This window comes from Cyprinus carpio, chromosome A17 (genome assembly GCF_018340385.1).
Source record: "Cyprinus carpio isolate SPL01 chromosome A17, ASM1834038v1, whole genome shotgun sequence".
In the NCBI taxonomy this organism is placed as follows: domain Eukaryota; kingdom Metazoa; phylum Chordata; class Actinopteri; order Cypriniformes; family Cyprinidae; genus Cyprinus; species Cyprinus carpio.
Window position 1 is genome coordinate 14,865,273 of NC_056588.1, and position 25,624 is coordinate 14,890,896.

The 25,624-nt window shown below is 37.3% G+C and overlaps 2 protein-coding genes across 3 annotated transcripts; one reads left to right on the forward strand and one right to left on the reverse strand.

The window, feature by feature from the left end:
- Window positions 1-953: 953 nt before the first annotated feature.
- On the reverse strand, window positions 954-17,416 carry rpap1 (RNA polymerase II associated protein 1). 2 transcript variants are annotated; one of them, XM_042774593.1, is made up of 25 exons: window positions 17,257-17,416; window positions 16,899-17,111; window positions 16,619-16,767; window positions 16,445-16,537; window positions 16,192-16,366; window positions 15,954-16,112; window positions 14,755-14,979; window positions 14,001-14,116; window positions 12,932-13,030; window positions 12,659-12,760; window positions 11,758-11,925; window positions 11,503-11,676; window positions 11,278-11,412; window positions 10,709-10,879; window positions 10,180-10,337; window positions 9,873-10,043; window positions 8,619-8,814; window positions 7,940-8,049; window positions 7,487-7,682; window positions 7,270-7,416; window positions 6,769-6,911; window positions 3,296-4,058; window positions 2,274-2,450; window positions 1,348-1,404; window positions 954-1,220 (listed from the first exon to the last, which is right to left on the reverse strand). In XM_042774593.1, exons 2-25 carry the CDS (start codon window positions 17,080-17,082, stop codon window positions 1,077-1,079), a joined length of 4,212 nt encoding a protein of 1,403 aa, XP_042630527.1. In that variant the 5' UTR covers window positions 17,083-17,111; window positions 17,257-17,416; the 3' UTR covers window positions 954-1,076. The 2 variants fall into 2 exon arrangements, with proteins under 2 accessions (XP_042630527.1, XP_042630526.1); XM_042774592.1 differs by having other exon boundaries at window positions 16,899-17,416.
- Window positions 17,417-18,172: 756 nt separating this feature from the next.
- On the forward strand, window positions 18,173-23,802 carry LOC109107803 (transmembrane protein 151B-like). The gene is made up of 2 exons (XM_019121000.2): window positions 18,173-18,588; window positions 21,723-23,802. Exons 1-2 carry the CDS (start codon window positions 18,484-18,486, stop codon window positions 23,277-23,279), a joined length of 1,662 nt encoding a protein of 553 aa, XP_018976545.2. The 5' UTR covers window positions 18,173-18,483; the 3' UTR covers window positions 23,280-23,802.
- Window positions 23,803-25,624: the final 1,822 nt, after the last annotated feature.

Here is a 25,624-nt window from a genome sequence, read left to right on the forward strand (position 1 = left end):
ATTTTTGTGGTACTTCAGTTTCAGTATATTGAAGAGTGTACAGTGTTTGTTTCCCATTATGCAGTATTTTGAATTGTACTGACATAAGTGGAACTCATCTCAGTATGAGATGAAAGAAAAAGAAACAACCTTTAGAAGGTTCTTTGTGATTTCCCACAACTATCAGTGCAATTAAAGCAGCTCAAAGCTAATATTTCTGTTAAGGAATTTGCTCTTTTTTTCGTCAGTTGTGATCATGGACAGCAATTGTTCTTCAGACTAATAAATAAACTAATGAAACATATTGGAAAATAGCAGATGTAATTCATTTATATATATATAGAGAGAGAGAGAGAGAGAGAGAGAGAGAGAGAGAGAGAGAGAGAGAGAGAGATAGATAGATAGATAGATAGTGTATTTATACTTTTATATATATAAAATGTTATCACATATAGTTGATGCAATTTTAATCGACTATTTCAATAGTGTACACCACATTTTGGCTCTGCTTTATTATCTTAAGGGCTCCCACTAAATGTGGTACATAGGCGGCTCAACTATTAGTGTAAATAATTTCAAACATTTGCCACAGAAGCCTCCATTGTTACAAAAATACACACATTACCATGCAAAGCAACCATACAGCACTTAGCAGTGGTCAAAATAGATTTCCAAAACGACTTTTGGATTAATTCCTGCTTTTAAACTCAGGATTTAAATTACCACATGACCCTGGTGTTTGTCCAAAGAAAGTATAATTTGGCTGGGAATTTTGTGGACGGAGGGAGGAAAAAATCCTGACATTTCAGATTCGGGTGGAAAAAACTGAGCAACCCCTGTAAAATATGGAATTATTTCAAGTCCTCATATCAAATAACTACTATCCGGACAGAGATAGAAATCTTAAAAAATATATACAAAAAAACATAAATCTAAAAGAAAAAAGCTATATGGACACAAGTAACCACACCATATCCATGAGAACCAAAAAATTTATTTTAAAGTATGTGGTTGCCATATGTTCCTAAAATCACAAATATTATGATGACAGTTTACAAATCACATAGGAAGCTGTGGGACCAGGATTTTTCCCTTTTTCACCTTTCTCCGCCCTTTACTTCTTTTCCCACAATGCTTTCCAACCTGCGGGCTCGAATGGGTGGCAGCTGTTCATAGGTGCTGAAGCCCAGCTCTAAATTCTGTTGGGGCAGCCGAAAAAGAAGCAGGTGGTTCTTTAACACCTGGAGAAACAAAGAAACCAGACATGTCACTGAAAGTGAGAACATCAAGAGAGATATATAGTGGAGATAAAAGCAGATGCAGATAATGGAATGTCTCTTTAAGATAGAGGCGAGTGCCTGATGGTACCTCATCTGTCAGATAGTAGGTCTTTCTCAGCAGGCTCCGACGTGCCGCCTCCTTCTCCTACAGAGAGTGTAAGTCAAGTCGGTCATAACTCACAGCACAACAAAATAAGACAACTAAGAGACCATCGATCACACTTGCTTCACTCTTCAGACATATTTCAAACTCAACCACTCGATTTGGGATTGTGTGACAGAGCGCTTACTTTCATAAATTATAGTTTCCCTTGGAAAAAAGCCTTAGATGTATAACCAAATTTTGGGCAGTTTCCTCACATTAGGTAAATATATTGCTTCAGTTTACTTGGAATGTAATGCACAAATCATATTGACTACTTTTATTTTTGGACCTTATCACCCTCTGATTATCATTTACCTTTTATTATATGGAAAGAGCAGCTTGAACATTCCTGCTAAATGTCTCCTTTTGTGCTCCATGTAAGAAAGTCAGTCATGGATTTTTAACAACATGAGGGTGACTAAATGATGACTAAATTTTCATTTTAGGTTTAATACGATGCCCTGCTGCTCATCCTTAAATGATTTTATGCTTTATTTTGTTACACTGTTCTTGTTCGGTGCTGTAAATGTTTACAAAAACTATTAATAGAAAGATTTCAAAATACTATGCTGGAATAAAATATAAATATTAGAAGTAAAAAACAAAAATTTGCAATTTTGCCTTGGCAAGTAACTTGAAGTGATAAAATTAGTAAAACTGAAATAAAAAATAAAGCTATAAAAAAAAATATATATAAAAAAAATGGCAAAAGCACACTACAAAATTACGAAAACTTGATTGGATGCGCTAAAAGTGCACTTAAAATGAAAACTGAAAATATAAATATAAAAGCTGACTCTAAATTAATTAATTAATATTATAATAAATAATACTAAAATAACACTGGTCTTGTTGCACAGGTAATTTACCTCTGCCACTTCATCCTGGGAGAAGATAAACGCATTTAGGTGGGCAACAGCCACCGCATAAAGTACAGGACACCAGTTCCTCTTCAGAACTCCTGTTACTAGTGCTCGAAAATACAGCCGCAACAGAGGCAGCGAGTCCTCCATGGGGGACGTGAACTTCTCCAGTGGAATAGGCAGCTGTAAAAGACAAAACAAAAAAACAAATTTCAGATGGAGACCTCTTTAATCGGTTTGCAAGACAAAATGTACATTTAAGCAGCAAACTCAGTCAAAATAACTTCCCCTCAGCCTAACTACAACTCTTCTCTGATGACATTTGTAAAAATCCCTCCACTCCAGCAACCTGTGCATGAGATCCAACTCATGAGCAAATGACAACGATCCAATCAATTCCTGATCCAAATCAAATCCCGCCCTATGTTTTTTCTCATTAAAGAAGAGAGGTCAATCATAACTTCCATTTCATGCTGACTTTAATATATATATAAAATAAGGATTTCTGTGATTGGTTTTTGGAATTATGCAAATTAATTGACTCTGAAGAGACAGAAAACAGGTTTCATTAAAATATCTTCATGTGTATTTTGAAGGTGAAGGAAAGTCTTTGGAACAAGTGAGTAAAGGTTTGGAATTTTTCCGTTTTTGGTAAGCAATCCCTTTTACACTCTCAAGCTCATGAAAGGATCGGTAGTCTGACTACTGACTACTATTTTAGAAATGTTAATGGGAAAAAAGTGCATCAAAATCTTGGTGCTATTCACAATGTTGCTTAATTTTTATATAGGCTGCAAAACAACAATAAATTGTGACTATTCTTCACCATACTAATTTCATGCATCTCACACTAGTAAGATCTTGGTAAACTAAATTAAACTTTCCCCACTCAAATCATCTGATGACCATGTGAACTGCACTTCATAGCTGAAATCTCAAATGGCCATAATTGCAAAGACAAAACTACAGTAACATTTCCATCATGCCTCATCTGTGCATAGGACACCTGACTAGAAGAAACCCTTTACCTGCTGTAGCGAGACCCCCAGGGATCGCAACATTCCCACATGTTCTCCAAACACAGCCAGTCTCATGGTGACACTGTAGCGCCGCTGTAGAGGCAAAAGCATGAAGCAGCCAAAGAGTGGGTCACCGAATGACACAGCCTCATACTGCGCCAGCAGAGCAGAGTATAGGTCATGAAAGGAAGCCAGGCCTGGTGGAGGTGAGCCCAGATCCAGCGCCTCTAGCTGGGCTGGCCGTGTTAGTCCCCGAAACAGCGCCCAAGTAAGCTCTTGCACGGGCCGTTCCAGGAAGAGGTCACTGGAGCACAGAAAGACACAAGCTAGCCGAGCTAACTTTGCCACTGGTGGCACCACCGTGAGCGCCTGCTCCCTCCAACTCTCCAAAACAAGCAGCCATTGAAGGCAGTGAGTGACTGACTGCACTGACCCCGCTGGAAGAGACTCGACCTGCTGCTCACCACCAGCTGACAGTCCCATTCGCTCATAGAGACTTATGAGCGGTAAGAAGGGCCAGTCAGTAGGCAGGGAGGGGCCGGTAAGTTCAGGCAGGAGATGAGAGCTGACAAAAGGGGTTCGACCAAGGTACCGGTCACGGGATGAAAGGACAGAGGATTCCAAGTGTGCAAGGTGGGTGAGGTAACAACCACGGATGGAGGGCAAATGTTGAAGAGCGTCACGCAGTAGAGCACCAACAGCAGGTGAAGTCCTGTCTTTAAGCTGCAGCTCAGCCAATGCAGCCACCTCTGTTTCACCATCAACACCTTCCCTGACAACAGGAAAAAACTTCAATATTAGTGTACAATAGTTCATATTACAGCAGTAAAAAAAAAAAAAAATCCCAAGACAACAATATAATTATCATCAATATAAAGGTACATCCTTCCAGAGCTTAAATTGTGATGAGGAAAAAGAATTCAAATAAAATAATATTAAACATGCACTACCTAAGTTTAGGGTCTGTAAGATGTTTTAATGTTTTTGCTCACTAAGGCAATATTTATTATATCAAAAATACATTAAAACAATAATATTGTGAAATGTTATTGCAACTTAAAATAACTGTTTTATCTGAATATATTTTAAAATATATATAAAGCTGAATTTTTAGCGTCAATACTCCAGTCTTCATTGTCCCCATGATCCTTGAGAAATCATTAAATGCTGATTTAGTGCTCAAGAAACATTTCTTATTATCAATTTTGAAAAAAGTTCTGCTTAATATTTTAATATTAATAGAAAGTTCAAAAAAACAGTATTTATTTCAAATAGAAATCTACTGTAACCATTAGAAATGCTTTTACTGACCCCAACATTTAAATGATTGTGTATTTAAAAAACAAACAAACAGACAGACAGACAGAATAAAATACCGTAGATAAAAAATGACAAACATTTCACAATAAATACAAAAAAAAAACATAACCCCAGAAACAACTGTCCATGCAAAGAGCTGCTACATCCTTTCTGAAATGTGCAGTTTGCTGCTCTCTTGTGAGTATGATGTGAAACTACAACTTCTGATTTTTTTTTATTTTATTTTTCAGACCATGATGTACAATAATATGAGGGCAAATCTAAATACCCAGCCATGACCTGAGTAGCTTTTATACGGGAGACCCTTAGTGTGATTAATCTCTACCACTGAGTTTCAACTTTTATCTCTGTGCAATTAACAAAAAATGTCCTCATGGAATATTTCGAAAGACAATCAAGAATATTAATACTATTAACCACAGTATAGCCAAGCAACATAAAAGACATGGACAGTCATATGAAACCGAGATCTATCAAATAAAACTGCTTTTTGCTTAGATTGAATTCAAAGATTTGTGACATTTGTAATGACAATTTCCATAAGCAATTAAAATATGAAAGCTCTTGGAAAGAATTTCACTGCATTTGAAGAAAAAAAAAGAGAAGCGTCTACTAACAAATTATGCACTTTCCAAAAGTCTTTTTTTTTCCCCATTTATTTTTAAACAACTGATGTCAAGGTTACTTCTAGATGATGTATAAAGTCTATCTTACAGGGGTAACATTACACAGAAGTCCCGGTTCAGTATGTACCTCGGTTTTGGGGTCACGGTTAGATCGGAGTTCGGTACAAATGTATTTTTGTACCGAAATGTATTTTTTTATTTATTTTGAACAGACAGTAGTGCAACATACATGTAGCATGAGCAGTTGTTTTTTATTTCAATTAGATGTAATAATTTTAAGATTTAAAGTAAAATCAGAATGATCTGACTTCAGATTTGTGAAATTATGCTACATAAGAAACCTACACAAAACAAAAACAGCAGACAGACTGAATGGCTGCGTCTCATTTCGGAGGCAGCGTCCTCCGGAAGTCACATTTGAAGGCTGCATACCTCAATGAAAAGCCAATGAAAATGCTATTTTATCCTCCGACAGCAGGTGTTGGTCATGAAACAGCAGTGATATAGTGTTTCCTTGGTTACTGCTGTAAACAAAGCAGCTGCAGTTATAAAAAACTACTTTAATATGTATTCTATGGAAGTAAAAGGAAAATAAAATAAATGCTATCTAAACATTTCTGAAGACGGTCAGTTCCTCTCAGAGATACATTCAAATAAACCCCCACATATCTGTCTTCCTATATTTCGAGCATCGCAGCAGTGAGCCTGATCTGCCTGGGACAGTATTTTCTCCTCTTTACAGACCTCATAAAAATTCCACACAAATTACATGTTGGGAAATGACTGCAATGCAGTTTGTGTGCAATTCTGGAATAGAGATTGGCCAACTATTACGATTTATAGCGGGTCGACCGGTGCATCTCTAGAACCCAAAAGTTTCCCACTGCTGATTGAAAACAAGCAGGCGGTTCCTCGAGCCTTTGAAGAACCATCTACAGTAGACTCGCCTTTCTTGTTTTGGGTTGGTGCGTAGATCGTCTTTTCTTCTGCTCTTTCCTGTTGTGATGGTTAGCACTGCATTACGCTTTTGGATTGATGCACTGCAACACCGTGTGAAACTTTGCTTCCTTTGCTCCTGTTAACAAACGTTGGTTTTCACGAGACTCACCGGCGCATGCGCAACGCTGACCTCATACGTCATCATCGATTCTGATTTTTTGTTACATCAGTGGTTCAACAGTAATTTTATGAAGCTCTAATAATATTTTTTGTGTGCAAAGAAAACAAAAATAATGACTTTACTGAACAATTTCTTCTCTTCCATGCCAGTCTTTGACGTGAGTACCATGACGCATGCGTGTGTATTCCTCCGATTGAAAACAAGGCGCAGCACATCTGGTTTCTATGTCAGAAAACCAGCTCTTGCATCAGTATCATCAAACACACATCATGGTACTCTCATACCTCCAAATGTATGCATCCATCCGTCTCTGGCTTCTGTTTAATTTGTCATAATATTTGCAGGTTTTCCAGGGCGCGTGGGAGCCCTGAATGTATGTGAAAAATAAGAGCTGTAGGGAAACATCAGAGACTTACGGAAGGAGGCAGTGACTGAAGGTCATGACAGACATGAGTTCATGTGCCAGATATTCACTGCCAGGCAGCAGCCAGGACACTAGAGCCAGCGATACTTGGTGGAACAAGGCGGCGTGTTTGGCCACCTCTGGGTCAACTGGAACCTAAAAAGAATTGAGTCACAATAAAAGTAATCCATTACAATTCTAGCAGAATGCTTTTCAAATAAAAACAGCATATATGAGATTAATATTTTTTTTATTCAAGCTTAATTAATGCTAAATAAACACAATATATTTTATTAATTGAGCAAAGAAATTAAAAAAAAAAATCTAATTAAAATATACTCTAAATGTTTTATATGTATATATTGAATCTATAATGTTTTAGAATATATACAATATAAGTATATAGATTTTTAATTAATTAAATAATATTAATAATTATAATTGTAAAGTAAATTATATATGTGTGTGTAAAAAAAATTTATGCAAATGTTTTAAATGCAGGGGTTGCAGTTACCAGCTTGTGAGCCAGTCTGAGCAGCAGATACAGCAGGTGGTGCTCATGGTGTAAAATCCAGGCACTCATGTGAGAAACAGAGGGCATGGCTCCGATACAAGACCGCAGATAACTCAGCACAGAGTCCGAGAGGATGAGATGACTGAACTGATGAGAGACAATTTTACCACCAAGCGTATGCCAGCATTTTCCACATTTACCATCAAAATTAATGTACCTTTTTTGTTAAGCCTTTGTGGATGGAGGTGATGGTGTTCAGCAGGTATAGGAGGGCAGTAGGGAGAGACAGAGGGGTGTTGGGCCCTGCCATTGTGCTGGAGGTCTTCAGCCTCGAGCAGCCCAGACCTGGCAGACTGGGGACGACCTCCCCACCAGCTGCACTCAACCCAGGGTTACAGATCATAGAGCTGGACCTGCAGCAGAAGAGAAGAGAACATAATCACTATTACGTTCCAACTTAACTTCTAACTAAATCATTGTTCATTCATTTTACTTGATTCTATAAGTAAACACTTGTAAAGAAAAACTAACTGTCATGTATTAGCAATTTAATCGTGCAAGTACATTGTAACACCCTTATAACTGTATATATCTCACTACAATTATTATTTTATTAATATTACATTTCTTTTATTGTTATATTATTATATTATACTGATATTCACTCCACCTGAATCTGCTGGTTATATTTCGCATAGACTGATGGGATATCAGTGGCAGAAGCACGTCTGAAGTCAGTGACTCAAGTTCCTGTAGACACTGTACTGGCTGGAAAGAGCTCTGACAAAAGAATCAGATCAAATCATTCACGTTACATTTGAAAAGGATGGTAATTATTTAAGTATCTGAATTTTTAGGCCCATTTGCACTAAAAGCTTCTGTTACCACAACTACATTTTAATATAATAGGATAAATATATGAGAGAAATGGCACTCAATTTCTACTAGCAGTGTAAAAAGTATTAAAAAAAAATATTTTTTTGTGAAGATACATTATCAGCAGCTATTTTGTGCAGACAGCATTATCTTGCCATGAGGGATCTGACTCAATACGCTGAATAACGTGGAAGAACAATCTTTCATATTTTGGTGTTTATCGCACCAGAAGCTTTGATGAAGGGCAGTTTGGATCTAAAAGAAGCCATTGATTATGCACTTTGATTCTGAGAGTTGATTCATTGATCAACTTCTCAAGGCATTTATAATGTAAACTGTGTATTTAAACGTGGCTAAATATAAACTTCAGGCAGGTTTTCCATGCCTCCAGATGAACAGATTGTTTTTAAAATAAGCTTGTCTGGTGCGACACTGGCTTTGAGTCTTATTTCTTTCTTCTTATAAATACCTACTTGCACACAGAGCTGTGAATAATACGCCTCAATGTAGAGCAGGTAGGATGGAAGCAGAATCAGAGCACTTGACATTTGAGCTGGGCCATCGAGTGCTCTCACAAAGCCCTTGAGAGAGCTAATGACAGTGGGCTGGAGACCCGTCACATGACTCCACACAACCGGAGGAGGTGGAGGACACGCTGTACCCTGAGCACTGTCAATACACAGAGCAAAACAGATCAAGGCCATATCCAAAATTAATAGCACACAAATGAAACTTCAATATTAATATGAATAAAGCAAGTCATAAATTATGGTGGTATATATTTCTCTTAATAAAAATGAAAACAGCTGTTAATCCTACCAAGTGTTTCAAGGTTCCTGACAAACTGTAAAATCTAATCAAACAGAAAACAGTTCAAAAGCTCTTTTTAATTATCTTTAAGGAATCCATGAAATCACTTAATTAGTGCACTTTCCTTTTCTGTTGACATTTACCATTGAAACAGGAAGTTCTATCAGGACGTATGAAATGGCTAAATACAAGAAAGTATATTATCTTTAATTTTTTATAACTAATTATATTAATTGTATTAAATATGATAAATACATATCAGTTTCACTAGTATTGTGATGTATTGTAAAACACCACAGTAAATATTACTCTAAACTGTTTTAATATTATTTATAAATTAAAAATAATAAATATTAATAATAATTTGACAGTAATGCCATTTATCTTTTTTTTTTTACAAAATATTTCTATTTTGAACTTTTTTTATTCAATGAAATACCAAAAAAATTATAAAATAAACAATAAAATATTAAGCAGCACAACTGTTTTCAACATTGATAATAATAAGAAATGTTTCTTGAGCAGCAAATTCAGTATATTAGAATGATTTCTGAAGGATCATGTGACACTGAAGACTGGAGTAATGATGCTGAAAATTCAGCTTTGATCACAAGAATAAAATAATTTAAAAATATATTACAATAGAAAATAGTTCTTTAACATTTTAAACTGTTTTACTGTATTTCTGATCAAATAAATGCAGTGAAAATAAGAAACTTCTTTTAAAAACAATAGTGGTGGTGTATATTAATAGTTTTTAATTATTTCTCAAATTATCAAAAGTAGCAATCAAATACATACACTCTTTTAACATGTCAAAAATAATTTAAGTTAATTTTTATTTATGTAATGTGCAATTGTTAAGACATTTGCACATGGTTTGCTAAAATGACCACATCGTAGAAGTGTAGTCTAACCTGACTAAGCCTCTCTGCAGTTCTTCATGGGACCCTGCCGTTTGAGTGACCCGAGTCAGCAGCACCATCAGAGCCTTGATTCGGTCCAGCTCCAGAAACGGCACAGCCTCAGATGAAGCACACAGCAGGTTCCCAGCCTGCAACCTCTTCACCAGCACAGGATACAGGTCTCTGAAATGAAGGACACACTCACTGTCACTACAACCAGATGCTTTAAACACATTCCCAAACATCTGCATACACATCACTGTATTAACCACAGCTTATTGTCATCATTTAAAAAAGGGAAGTGACTGGTCATCCTCACGTGTACAGATTGCAAGCCTGTCCATAGCTGGCAGCCACTGCGAACAGCCTCAGCGCCTCTGTACTGCAGCGAAGAGCTTCACCTGTTTCCAGCAACATCTCTGATGGTTCCACAACCACAAAACGTGACAAAAGCTCCTTCCCTCCTAAAGAGTTTAGCTAAGAAGCACAGACCAATTAGGGTCAAGCTTGACTCTAAGATTATTATTATATTACAAACTAAAATTTACTATTTTAGAGTATAAGAACACCATTAAGGAGGTTTTATTTAAGAAAAACCTAAATTTTTAGCTTAATTAACCAAAGTATCAAAATACCATAGTAGCCCACAGCGAGACTATATATTATATATACATATTTCAGCATAACATTATGGTTTGACATCTGAGTAGGAGACCTGTCACATGTTTAAATAAGCATCATTTACTGAAGTGGGTGGGAGACCTGTCAATTTTATAATAAGTATTATAATCATTTATAATTAGTGGGTGCTTGACACTGTTAACCTACACAGTTTAGTGGACACTTACTATTCTAGCACAAGCATGCCTCCCAGCACTTGCTAAAACACGAAGCAGCTTCATCGCCAAGGCAACAGGCAGCCCGTACAAAGAGGACAGAGCCTGTGAGGTGGCAGGAGCCCAGGAGCAGGGAAGAAACTCCGAAATCACAGTGTTCATTAGTCGCGGACAGGCCAAGATCTGACAGGGAAAAAGGTTTGAATTTATTAAAAACAGAAACAACAGAAAGAACAATGTGTAAATCATTAATCCAAATCTAAACTAAAAACAATGTAGCATTGAAGTTTAGATCATAGCAAAGTTCAGAACAGTGTTATTATTGTTAACTACAACTAAAACTATTAAAAATATTTTTAAATAATTAAAAATAAAGCGGAAATAAAATAAACCATGAATATTAGATGAAAAATTTTAAATGTTGCCTTGGCAACTAACTAAGTTGAAGTTGAAGTACTAAAATTACAATAAACAAATATTTAAAAAAAATTTAAATGAATAAAAATTGAAGTAGCACACAAAAAAGTTACTAAAATCAAAACTAAAAACTACAAAATAACGCTGGTTCAGAATTCAGATACCTGTGTTGCTGCAGCAGTTGAGTGGCGAGCGATTCGGATCAGAACCTCCAGAATATCAAGAACCACCCGGGGAGAGGGCCGCACCACCTCCAGGATGTACCGCAGCCGAGGCAGACCCTGCATCTTCAGAAAGCCCTGATGGCAACACAGAAATTTCAGGAATTCTGCATAACTAAGAGCAACAACTTACTTTGCAGAAAGAGAGCAAACTTAAACCCCAGTTACCTTGACAACATCCTGGCTAGCAACATCATGATCCGTTTTCTTTTCTTCTTTCTCTCTAGCTGTTTCTTTTATGGTCTCATCCAAGCCTTCATCGTCCTCATCCTCCTGAGCGGTGGGCAGTAAAGGAAAGGTTGCCATCCCAAGCAACCACGGGAAGGCATTATCCAGGCACTCCTAGGATGAGACAAATCAGAAATTAAGTGGTTAATTATCAATAAAAGTGCATAAATGATATGAGAGATGATTGTCTCTTACTTCATCGTCAGATGAAACCAGCAGAGCTCGCAAGGCATGCACCGCTGCTGACATCACACCCTCCACACTGTCATCCAAGGAGAACCGCAGAAGGAAGAGGAGTCCAGCATCCAGCAAAGAAGACAAGACACTGCCCTTCAGAGAGGAAATGTACTCACCAGCACGGGCCTGATGGAGAACACAAGCGTACAGTGTTCAAAAGAGACAAATCTACAGAAATAAAGCACTTTAGTGCCAGATTTAGTAACAGCTTGCACCAGCGCAAACCCTCTTTTGGTGTTAAAGATTACTGTGATTACTTTGATTTACCAAAGACAAGCAGTGAATAATTAGCAATGAAAGGACATGGATAAAGTGATTTTTTTCAGCTGACATTATTGCATATGGATTTGTGGGAGTTTCCCTTCCAGGCACAAAATTTATGGAAGAAAAGTATTAATGCAACATTACCAAGTCAGCAACATTAATTAACACCCAAAATGCATGTCTTAACCCAGAAAGACAGACAGACAAACAAATAGTTGGTTAATTTCACAAGTGAAGGTGTCCAAAAAAGGGGTTAAATACTACTCAAGATAAAGCGAGTCATGTGATCTCAATATGCGATCTGTCCCCATGAGGAGACCTGCTGCATGTAGAATTTTAGTAGGGGACTAATATACTGAAAGTCTTCACCTAATGTGAGTTTAGATTATTAATAGTACCTATTTTTCAAAAGTATGTTTGATTTTTTTTTTTTAAATATACACAATTTTTTAAATGACTTAGTGCATCTTTGTGAGGATCCAGCATTTACTCTCTCATAAAACCGTCTCTGTGGACTCAAATCTACTGGCAATATAATAGCTTTTCAAAGCTCAACTCAATGAACTTTTGTTTTAATTTTTCAAAGTTTGTTTACTTTGGCTAAGACATTAGCGAGAGTGCTGACGGCCAGATTGCGCTGTTGGTTCAGTTGACTGCGAGAGAGAAGGAAAAGCTCTTGCAGTGAGTAGCCAGCCAGCTGGAACAGAGGAGAGAGAGAAAATTATAGTTAGTATTACACATATACAACAACTACAAACGTCTGCATTTGACTAATACAAACACCTTTCTAAAGAAGTACTGGCATAAGTTCTAGTTTGCTGCCAGTATAAAAACAATCCAGCAGATGAATTAAGCTGAACCTACTCACCTCTGGCTCCTCTCCATGGTGATGCAGGCCTAAATGGGTGGGCAAGTCTTTGGTGGGTGGAATAAGAGTGCCAGCAAAATCAAAACGTGCTTGCATAGCCTGAAAATTTGATAAAGCATTCATGCAAAAAAAGAACAGAGAATAACATTATTAAAGTTGGTATAAAGTGAAATTTCACCCTATTTTCTAAATGCTACTTCATACATGTTTCATTTTTTACATTTTGCTTTGACCTTGTACTTTTGATTAAAACATCATAACTTGATCTTCCGGTAAAATGACAGACTTCTCTCTGGAGATTTATGTCAGACTTCTCCAATCATTTTGCATGCATGCTGCAAAGTAATTTGTATGGGAAATTCTTGTGCAGTTTTGCTGTCTAACAGACAATAATCATGAGAAGCTGAATGATTTGAGATATCATTCATGTCTGCAGCACAAACAGTGCAGGATTAGTTACAGTATGTGCCCTTTTTGGAGTTTGGGGGGTTTGAAAAAGTACTACTGATGCTTGCCTTAAAGGGATAGTTCACCCAAAAACAAACATTACCCCATGATTTACTCACCTTCAAGTCATCCTAGGTGTTTATGACTTTATTCTTTCAGAGGAATACAATCAGAGTTATATTAAAAATGTCCTGGCTCTTCCAAACTTTTAATGGCAGTGAATGGTGATTGAGATTTTGAAGCCCAAAAAATGCATCCATCCATCATAAAAAGTGCTCCACATGGCTCCAGGGGGTTAATCAAGGCATTCTGAAGCGAAGTGATGCATTTTCAAATATGTGACTTCAGTGTTCATCACTTCTCACCAGAGGCCTTTATTAACCCCCTGGAGCCATGTGGAGAACTTTTTATGATGGATGGATGCATTTTTTGGGCTTCAAAATCTCAATCTCCATTCACTGCCATCATAAAGCTTGGAAGAGCCAGGACATTTGCTAATATAACTCCGACTGTATTCATCTGAAAGAGATATATATACCTAGGATGGCTTGAGGTGGGTAAATCAGGGAGTAATTTTCATTTTTGGGTAACTATCCCTTTAAAAAGCACAACTGGTTTGTACCTTTTTGGTGCTCTGCTTTCTGGGTGCAGGAAGGTCTCTTGTCCATTCCAGTTTTTCTGACTCCACCTTGTCCATGTGAAGCCACTCCTTTTGAGGCTTGATTGGCAGCTCCTCCTCTGTAAATAATAAACACCACCAATATTATACATGATTAATAGAGAGCAACAAAAAATTAATTCAACCGCCTATTCCAATTCCCATGTATATTGACATACACATGCTGATGGCAGCGCAACCAAGGAAGAACTGTTCTCTGAACAGTAACCCCTGATGTGCTTCATCCATAAACGTCAATGAGTTCCTCTTATCTCTATTACCTTAAAACAAATTGGTGCTTGCTCTAGCTAACTCTGCTCTAATCAGACTAATTGAAATTGATGCATCTGCCTTAGCGTGCTGGGCTCACAGCTTAGCTGGACAGATCTGCAAAGTGTACAGTCCTGAATATGTGTGGTGAGTTCCAAGCCCAGGGTGAATAACGAACTGGAAATCATCCAGCTTGTGCTGACAAGATTGAGAAGACCACATCTGGTACATTAGCTTTACTTTTCAAATGCTGTAAGCGTGCAGACTAGTCCAAAAACCCCATTCAACCTTCTTCATGAAACTAAAGCAATGCTGCAATACTAAGCAGTATGTGTCAAGTAAATCACAAACATGCAGTTTTACTGTGTATTAACATTTTTACAACATTTATTCACAACGCAGTGGTATATGATGTGATCTGTTTCTGCCAAAGAAGCTCTATACGCACCTGTAATTGGAGCTTGAACTACAAGCTGATTCTCATCTTCCTCATCGTCCTCCATGGTATCCCTCTGAGATTCCTGAGCTTCTATTGTGTGGTCTAACTCTGGAGAAGTGCTATTAGGCAGAGGTTCATTCAGGAAGTCTTCTCTTTGCACAAGACCAGATGCTGACTCAGATCCTGGTGTTCTCTGTGGCTTTCGAGATCTCACAAATTCCACTAATCTAGGGTCTGACATAATATAACAATGTGAGGGCAAAGTGATTAAAATATCACTGTTACAGAAGGCAGGTTCCACAAATAGGGCAAAAAACATGATCTAAAAGTTAAGATTTCAATAAAACAAATAAAATCAACAAAACAAAATGTTAACAGTGAAGGCTGCTTAAATTTCAGAAAACCCCAATTAAGCTCTGGAGGCCAAATTATGGACAATTTATGTTCAAAAAATTTATGTTCACCAATGCTGCAGTTATTTAATCTAAAACACAATAAAACTGTAATAGAAATTTGTATTACAATTACAATTTTCAGAAGCCATTACTGTTTCCAGGATCAAATGATCCTTTAGAATCTTTTTAATTTGCTGCTTTGGTGCTCAAACATTTCTTATTATTATCAACGTTGATAACAGTTGTACTGCTTACTATTTTTTGTGGAAACCATGATAATTTTTTTCAGGATTCTTTGACTAATAGAAAGTTCAAAAGACCAGCATTTGAAATAAAAATACTTTTTACATTATAAATGTCTTTACTGTCATATTTGATCTATTTAATGCACCCTTGCTGAATAAATGTACTGATATTGTTTTTTTTATCTTAATGACCACAAACATTTGAACGGTAGGATACATCAAAATGAAATAGAATTTATAATATAACTATGCTACACTGGGTTTGCAAATAACACGGTTGCACATTATAATAATTCAGAAGACTAGCTTGTTAGGGACCAAATAATACATGTATATACTATATTTCCAACAAACTGACAAACATATATTTGTATACAGTATTTTTTTCCTTACAATAACATGAATAAGAGGCTGTTTACACAGATCATTTATATATATATATATATATATATATATAAATATATATATATATATATATATATATATATATATATATATATATATATATATATATATATATATATAAAAATTTGCCATCAGAAGTGTCAGTAGAAGATATAGAGCTTACCAAGCTGTGCCAGTAGCTTCCTCTGTTCCTCCAGTATCTCACTCTGGGACATCGTCTGCAACTTTGACTGATTCTCCTCATGAATTTTCATAGTCTCCATGGCACTATTTGCAATCCCAAGTCCTTGACCCGTAAGTAGCACGGGGCCACCAACGCGGTCTGAAACAGAAGCCCCATCAGAAAATACATCATGCTTTAGTTAACCACGAAAAACTTTGTGGAATGTGTCAACACTTACCCATAACATCTGACTCAGGTTGCTCAGTCTCCATATTCTCCACATGTCTAGATGCAGAAGACCGATCTCTAGTCCCTGAACCATTTAAAGACTGGACATCTTCCTTCTTAGCCCTTTGTGCTGCAATTTGGCGTGCAAAAATACTTTTTCTTCCTCTAAGAGCTCTTTCCTGCCCCTAAGTGCAGTGAGAAATACAGAAACATCAGACAAACAAACAAGCTGGGAAGGATTGTGTGCATGTATATCTTCTCACCTCACTGTCCATTACAGATCTATGTAAGACTTTAGGGAAAGCAGTGCCTGTGATACACGGGAGTGACACAGGCACTGCACTCGTGTCCCTCTCCTAAAGGGAGACAAACAATAAGAATGGCATTACACTGCCACTGAGTCACACAACAGGTAGACTGTAAAAAATGTGACTTACAATGATCCTAGATAGGACAGCACTGATGTGGGTATCATGTCTGTCCAGTCTCTCATCTGGGTCCTCATCTTCAAAACGCACCCGCTCCTGTTTGAAGCGTGACTTCTTTGGAGGTGCAGGGGTCAAGGTGGGAAGCTCGTCTGGAAGATCTGAAGGCGCGGATGAAATAATTTCAGTACAATGCTTATAAAAAAAAAACTAAATCAGCCTGATCTTATTTAAGCAGGTCTAATGAAACTCATCATTAATATTGTTTTTGAAAACGAAATTTCTAACCTACCTTCTATAGTCACAACATCTCTCTGGATTCCCTGCTCGTGTGGCTCAGCTGCAGCAGCGTCTCCTCTGCGTTTGTCAGGGCGCTTCACTACAGCGACAGAGGACTGACCGCGCGCCGCCAGAAGCTCCTGCTGCTCCCGCAGCAGATCCGCCTCGCTGTCCGTGGGCTTGGGACGCCGCAACATCCCAACCTCCTCAGTCAACACAAGGGCGTCTAACGGTTTACAGCGGAGTGTCAGAAATAATAGCGATTCAACATTTAGCTCTCAAATCTGACGTTTCATCCTGTGCTTGACTGACTGACAGTCTGAAAGTTTATTGGCTTGCAGAAGATAATCAGCACCCTTCCAGGAAGTTACCTAATAGTCAGTCCGTGATCAGCACAGTAATGACGGAAATATTCCTTTATTTTAAATCCAGGAAGATCGTTTATGCCACGGAGCTATTTGGCTAAATATGTACACTAAACACATGTAGAGTTTACAGACGTTAATCCACTTCCGGGTTATGTTTAACCATTACAAAATAACAGCATTTTCGGTTTTATTAAGCCTGCGTGAACCGGAAGTTGCTGGAATTTTTGAATAGAGATTTTTACCAAGACAAACAATTTTTGGAATTTTTGTTTAGTTGTTTTTGTTAAGATAGAGACTAGCAATGTGCGCTAACGAAGTAAAGAGTGTACATTTAGATTTCATGAGGACTTGAATTGCATCGTTATTAAATTATATAAATATATAACACAAAATAATGCATTTAGTTTTAATATATATTCTTATAAATATATATTTTTAATTATATATTCTTAATTTTCGTTTTATTTACATAACAATAACCTTATTTTATTTCCCCTTTACTATTGCTGATATTATATTAATTATATTATTTTATTTTATATTAAAATATTAAATCAAATATAATTTGATAAATATATCAACGACAAAGAGGCTTTGCATAAAGGATAACAGAAATTATATTCGGGCAATATTATCTTTAAGAAAAGCTTTATTGTCTTCAAATCCATGTTTGAGTATCACTGGCTTTCCTCTGATCACTTTGGCAGTTTATGTATTTATCATCACATAGACCCATGTTTATCATCAGTGAATTTAATCAAAGTTCATATTTTATTATTCATTTAACTTTTATTAATTAACTTAACTTTTAAAACATTTCTCCCGTATAAGATGCTTAATATTTAACTAGTAAGTTAGAAATTATTTAATAGTTAAATTTATGTTGAAAATATTCACAAACACGCAACGTCTTCTCTCTTAATTATGCTGAGGAATCGATCACATCTCGCGCAGTTCAGTGGGTTCAGGATAAACACAAATCAAAGAATCAGATTCGGTCTCCACGAGACTTTGGGGAGCAGTTTTGTTCTCCGTCCTCCGCAGTCTCCCCGCGGTCTCCGCCCCCCAGTCTGCCTGAATGGGAACACCCAGAGCGGGATCCCCGGCGTTCCTGGCATCCTTCCCAAATACAGCACAGCCGGACGAAACAGCGTCCCGAAGCGTGTTTCATTGAGAAAAGCGGCGTATTGCAGATAACATATTTGACTGCAATGTTATACCTGCCGCAGGATGTTGTCTCTAGATCTGGAAACTGATACTACTGCGGAGGACACCGCGCCAAGCACCCCAGATGGAGGCGCGGAGACACCGGCCAGTCTCGATGTGCTGGAAGAGGTATGAGATGAGTCTTATAAGTACTAGATGTACCAGAGTCATCATGGAGGAGAGGGGATTTCTGCATTCTATCCCCCTGTAGACTGTAATTGTCTTAGTGTGCTTTGCCTGGCAGGTCATAGTAAAGGTTTGTCTGAGATTGAGAAAATGTTATTGTAAATGCACTTATATTTGTTCTATGTAAGGAATTGTTAAATGTAATACCTTTTGACCATTCCTCTGCTTCCAAATGATGCATAAACTTCATGATGCACAGGTTAGTGATAATCATCTATAATGAAACTCTTGAGTTCTTTGCAGTTATCACTGACTGCAGATCTGAAGTAACCTAATAGGATGCAATGCTTGAATCTGAATTAGGCTGTGTGGTCTACACTGGAAGGAATGCTTAAGCTGGTTTGATTTTGTGGTGGTGCTTGATCTACAAATTCCATAATGACAATAAATCTGAGAAGACACCAAGGAGGACAAACAGATTGAAATTGGGAAGTGCTTTTGCATTTTACATTAGGTATAGCTCTAAATCTGTTGTCATATTCACTGCACTCAGCCGATTTGTGCATTGATCAACACCTCTGTAATACACTGCTGTAATTATGGAATTGCCACTGTGGTAAAGATTATATGCCTGTTAGCTTGAGAATCACCCTCACCAAAGGGAGTTAGAGCAGACATGTTTAACTCTGTATTTTGGATAAATCCTTTCATATATCACACACTCATATTAAATAGCCTGGCACTGATGCTGATTCCAATCCACATCTCTGATATTAATGTTATTGGTGCATATTGCCTTGTAAAGCTTTCTGGTATGGCCTGCCAGTTCTGTTCTGTGTCCCTAAACTCATCTTTCAAACAAATCCTGCTTGCTGGAACTCAGAATTGTGGTTTTATCTTCTCCAAAAATTACATTCAAACTGATGAGAATTCAAGTAGGTTGGTGAAGGAATGTTTGTTTGTATTTTCATTTTTCTAGGTATCAGCAGATGAGCAGTTGCTTCAAATTAAATTTCATTTTTTAAACCGACAAACAAAATCAGTGCTCCATCTGCTAGGCATCTTAGATCATAACCATATTATGTCCAAAGTTTCACTTATCCCAGAGCAGCAAGGATAAGAGCAGTTTTTTCTACAGTATGCTTTTGAATGGCTGTTAGCTCTGTCACATGTTTTCTCTTTCATGTGGGATTTCCATTATTTATGCTGCACCTCGCTCTCCCCTCTTTAAAAGCCTTTCAACCCTTAGAAATATCAGAAGCTGTAGTATTACCTGAATGGGACAAAACCATACATTCTCAACTCATGCAAATACAATTCTAAGCCGTAATCTCAGATACGGAGTCAGGGTTTTACTCAAAACACAAAATTCTCAGATTTTTGATCAGTTCAATTAAATAAAAGCAGCCTCTTAGTATGTTTAATTCAGTGAACTCATGGCAATAGCTGACATTTTTTGTAATAATCATAATTTGTATTCAGAAGCTCTGTACTCTTGAGTGAGATTCAAACCCAGGCTCGGAATTAGGAGCAAAGGTCCTTTTCCAATTACGAACAATTCTGTGCATTGATAAAGAGGTGTGCAAAGTCCAGAGCTAGTCCAAAAGCATTGCTGAGTTATTCTCCTGCAGGTTTTGAATACAATAAATAAATAAATAAAATTGATTGATTTTGTCTGGTGTTGATTGAAGACTTAAGACAAAGTTGCAATGACATGACATCCACCATGTTTTGCTTCATCCATATCATTGCTGGTTACATAGTGCTCTATGATTTTCATCAGTCGTAAAAAAAAGAAGGCAGGAATTGCTGAATAATGTCATAAAAATAGAATTACCTGTAAAATGTTCAAATGGTTAACCAGTTTAAATACAGGTCAATTATCTGAAGCAAGTGTGTGCTTGTCTTAGGTTTAATAGACATAATCTGAAGATTTGTGCCAGGATGTACTGTAAGTAACTAAGTCTGAACTGAAGGATTGCTACAAATCTTCTGTCTTGTCAGGCCCCACTTTCTCACATAGATCTATACCCTAGTCATGTTAAGCGTTTACTGTCAGAGTGTTGTCTGCACTTTGTTTGAATTAGACTCAAATCAATGTGCATAGACTTCATTTAGAAGTAAAATTTATTTTATTTTAAATGTTTTTTATTTTTAGAGCAGTTTAATGTAATAGGATATTTAAGAGGAACCTAAGACACACTGGACAGCTGAGGCAGTATTATTTTAGTAATACATGTGACCCTGGAGCACAAAACCAGTCTTAAGTCGCAGGGGGATATTTTTAGCAATAGTCAAAAAAACATTGTATGGGTCAAAATTATCGATTTTTCTTTTATGCCAAAAATCATTAGGATATTAAGTAAAGATCATGTTCCATGAAGATATTTTGTAAATTTCCTACTGTAAATATATCAAAACTTAATTTTTGATTAGTAATATGCATTGCTAAGAATTCATTTGGACAATATTAAAGGCAATTTTCTCAATATTTAGATTTTTTTGCACCCTCAGATTCCAGATTTTCAAATAGTTGTGTCTCAGCCAAATATTGTCCGATCCTAACAAACCATACATCAATAGACAGCTTATTTATTCAGCTTTGAGTTGATGTATAAATCTCAATTTTGAGAAATTGACACTTAAGACTGGTTTTGTGGTCCGGGGTCACATATATGTGTGTGTGTGGGTGTTATAGTATTTATTAATATTTGAAATTAGCTTTTATTTTTATATTTTCAGTTTAAATTTTATTTTTAGTAATTTTAAGTTTTAGTAATTTTGTTTGGTTTTTATAACTCTGTTTAGCTTTAATTCATTATTATTTAGGTTTTAGTCATTTTAGCACTTAAACTTATTTCAGTTACTTGGCCAGGCAACATTTCTCATTTTAATTATATTACTTTTCAACTTTATTTCCCTTACTAAAAACAATGACTAAAAATAGTTTTAGTTAACAATAACAACACTGATCAGAAGACATTTGATCCTTTTGTCCAATATCATTGTGTCATATAAGTGACACTAAATCTCTGATGGTTTTTGTATTCATTACCTCTTGTTTTCTTATTCACAGCAAGCCGGTGTGCCTGGTAAATATGCTGATTACTATTTCTCTTTCTCATTATTCCTTGTAGCAATGGCCAATAAAGCAGTCCCTGAGTGCCTCTATGTGCCGCGAGACGCACTGGCGATGCCTTCTCCTTTCACTGCTCATGTACAGCTGCCTGGGTGCCGTGGCCTGGTGTCAGCTCACCCAGGTCACCAAGTTGAGCTTCGATTCCTCCAGTACTTCCCTCACAGCCTCAATGAACTCTCTTAGAGGAGGAGGAGGTCGTGCCATGATATACCACGACAGCCCTTGCTCTGACGGTTATGTGTACATCCCCTTGGCCTTCCTGCTCATGCTCTACGCCGTTTACCTTATGGAGTGCTGGCACTGTCGTGCCCGCAGCGAGTTACAGTGCAAGGCCAACGTTGAGAGCGTGTACGAAAGGGTTCTGCGCATGCGTCAAGCCCGCCCGTGCGTCTGGTGGAAAGCCATCAGTTACCATTTCGTACGCAGGACTCGACAAGTGACGCGTTACCGGAATGGAGACGCCTACACGACCACGCAGGTTTATCACGAGCGTGTTAACACACATGTGGCAGAGGGCGAGTTCGACTATAGCCACTGCGGAATGAGAGACGTCTCGCGCAACTTGCGTGGGCTGGAGGCTCACACGGCGACACGGTTACATTTCTCCAAGTGCTTCAGTTTCACAGGAGCAGGACCTGAAAATGCGTACCTCAACCAACGAGCCAGGTTCTTCTCGGAAATCGAGGGACTGGATGACTACATGGAAGCCCGCGAAGGCATGCTGCTGAAGAACGTCGACTTTAAAGAGCACCTCATCGCTTATGTGGATCCCGACCAACTGCCGTGGTACACCTCGCGGGTCACCTTCTGGTTGGCAGCTCTCCTCATGCTCTCCTGGCCACTGCGAGTGCTGATCGAGTACCGGACGGCGTTTGTGCACTACCAAGTTGAGAAACTCTTCGGACTAGAGTATAGCAACGACAGCCCATCTCCAGAGGCCGACGCCACCACAAGGAACAATCGCTACGGCCTTCCGAGAGCAGAAACCATCGACAGTACGGAGCTGGAATGGCACATTCGCTCAAACCGCCAGCTTATACCAAGCTACTCGGAGGCCATGCTAATGAACCTGGGGACTTCTGGGTCAAACCACAGAGAAAGCATTTCCTCCAACCGCTTGCTGTTGGACAGCTGCTCGGCACAGAGCTACGGGACGTTGGTTCAGAACTGTGAGCACTGTTGCAATCAGGAAGGCGGGCGAAGACGGCCAACTATCAGCTCTAGCTGTTCCTCCATCTTCTCTCGCCACACCTTCCACTCCCGTTTGTCCCTGGACACCTCGCACTTCTCGCTGTGCCGCATGTACGGCTCCAGGCGCACCATGGGGCTGTGGAGGAGCCGCAGTAGTACACTTACAGAGCGCTGCTGCCCTGATGAGCAGTGCTGCAGGTCTTACACCAGTCAGCTTGCACTTAATGACAGCCCACCGACCTACCAAGACGCCCGCTTCTTCCCAGTTCTTATTGTACATCGGCCTGAGGGCTGTGGAGACTCCTCTGAGGTGAGGAGATATTATGTTCGCAGAGGCTCCTGTTGTGTGGAGACTTCGGTTTAAAGTGGCTTGAAGTGGTCGATAGAAAAAGTTTGTTAGACATTATTACTTACACTATGCAGAAAGTGGACTTGATGGCTGTTGCTTGATGCCGAACTGAAGAAGTGTATTCTCATGAACTTTGTTTTGCTTTAACTAACATGTGCAAAATTAAGAAATGTGGCTTATTCAGTGCAGCACTGAAGACTTTTTTGTTTACATTTTGATTTCAACTAAAGGGCTTGATTGGAATTATCAATAAATAGAACCAGCTTTTCATACTATTTATGAAAAGCTGGCTGACAAATACTGTATGTCAGTTTTAATAAATTCATTTAAAAGAAGATCTATTAACAAACACATTACATTTTATGTCAAAAATCATGCATTGCTTGTTTGTGGTCACTGAAGGAAAAGATTATGACTACTGACTTACTCAAAGGACATAATTAAGAGAGAAAATTAATTCAATAGCTGCCATTTAGCCTTTGTTACTAATCTGACATTGTTTTTAAAGAAATAAATAGATCAAATAAATTAAAATTACGTTATATATAACATAAGTTATTTATGAATATATGTACAGTATATATATATATATATATATATACAATACATACATACATATATAATTGAAGACAAAGATGATTACTATTATTGCTGTCATTTTCACTATTATTATTATTTTATTTTGTTAATGCTAATCCACTGAATGTATATGTTGGCATCAAAGGATTGTCTTTGATGTCTGGTTTATATAAGCAAAGGTTCCGTGGCAATTCACTCACATTGTTTCAAAGAAGCAAGTGATTATGTATGCAGCTTGTTGGAAACTCTCCCTCTAAGGAGGTTCCCAGAAACAGCAATATATGTCTCTGTAACAGAAGACATCGCATTTGAATTACAGTGGCTCATCAAATGAGAGAGACTCATCATATAACAATCCCCTTTTAAACTTAATGTTATGGCCTGACCTGTATGTTTGAAGTATGGATGTGAGAAAGTCAAGAAATGCTGCTGAAATGGCAGTGACTGTTAAAAAAAATAGTGCAGAATAAAATGGCTCCAATGCTAAAACATCAAAATGTCTCCCAACCATTTTGTTCATGTGATTTGTTCATTCATATTATCTGTCTACCAACATTAAAACCTCCCAGAACTCATCAGTGGGTACTTAATGGACCTTATACCAGAAAGCGGCTGTTTTACTTATGCACTGATTCATATATTTAGTGCTGAATGAATCTTTTGAGGCATGTAAGTGATTGTCTTCCTGTACTGCCAAAGAACAGGACGACCAAATACCGTGACATCTGGTTCGTGAGTGAAAGTGAATTGAATGTTTTTTTTTAATGCTTTATTCAGCAACAAGAGACAGCAATTAAATAAAAATGATAAAACAGAATAATAATAACAAAAACAACAAAATCAGTGAAAACAAACATATAAATTACAAAAATAATAATAAAATAAAATAAATAGATAAAAAAAACACTAAAGAAAAAAAATACAAGGGGTACTGAAGTCAAATCCATATCTCTATCTACAAAATAAATACAATTTTTTTTAAATGGATAGAATTTCAAGGCCTTGCAACAGTTTTTTTGCTTTGCTGTTCCTTACACCCTCCAATGATTTAAGATATTGACAAAGCTCAAGTTTAAAATTGTATAAAACTAGGTATGTTTTTCGCCCATCGACATCTATGAATGTGATATTTCCCTAAAATAATAAACAAATTAAGAACAAAACAAATTTTCTTTTCTAAAGCCTTATCATAAAAAATATATATATATATATATTTGTCCTCCAAAGTAATGTCAGTTCCAGAAATCTCCTTAAAAAAGACCTCAAAATCACACCAGAACTATTTTGTGCAAAAAAAAAAAAAAAGACAAATAATGTCATCATTAAAATTACAAAACTGACATTTCAAATCAATATTTTTCTTAAATCTTGTTATAACCTGATTTACTGGGTAAATACAATGGATAATTTTAAATGAAACCTCATGAATCTTATCGATGACACAGTATCTCCTGGAAACCAAAAAAGCCTTCTCCCACTTAATTTCCCAGAAGCGTGAATTCCAGAAACTTTTAGCTGGGGCTATCCTAAGTGAATGACAAATCTGTCTAAGGAAATTATTGTTGCACTTTTTTAATCAACAATACTTATCTAACCTGAAACTAAAATCAATAGTTACATCCAAATCAACAGCATTAGCGCCACACAACAGCTGAAGGAGACCAGAAGTTACAGCATCAAAGACGAGTGCATAATCCTTTGCAGATATTGGGAGTTTGAATTTATCCAGATTGAACTGAATGATGTCTTTCGTTCATTTTTGAGTCAATCTCGTTCACAAC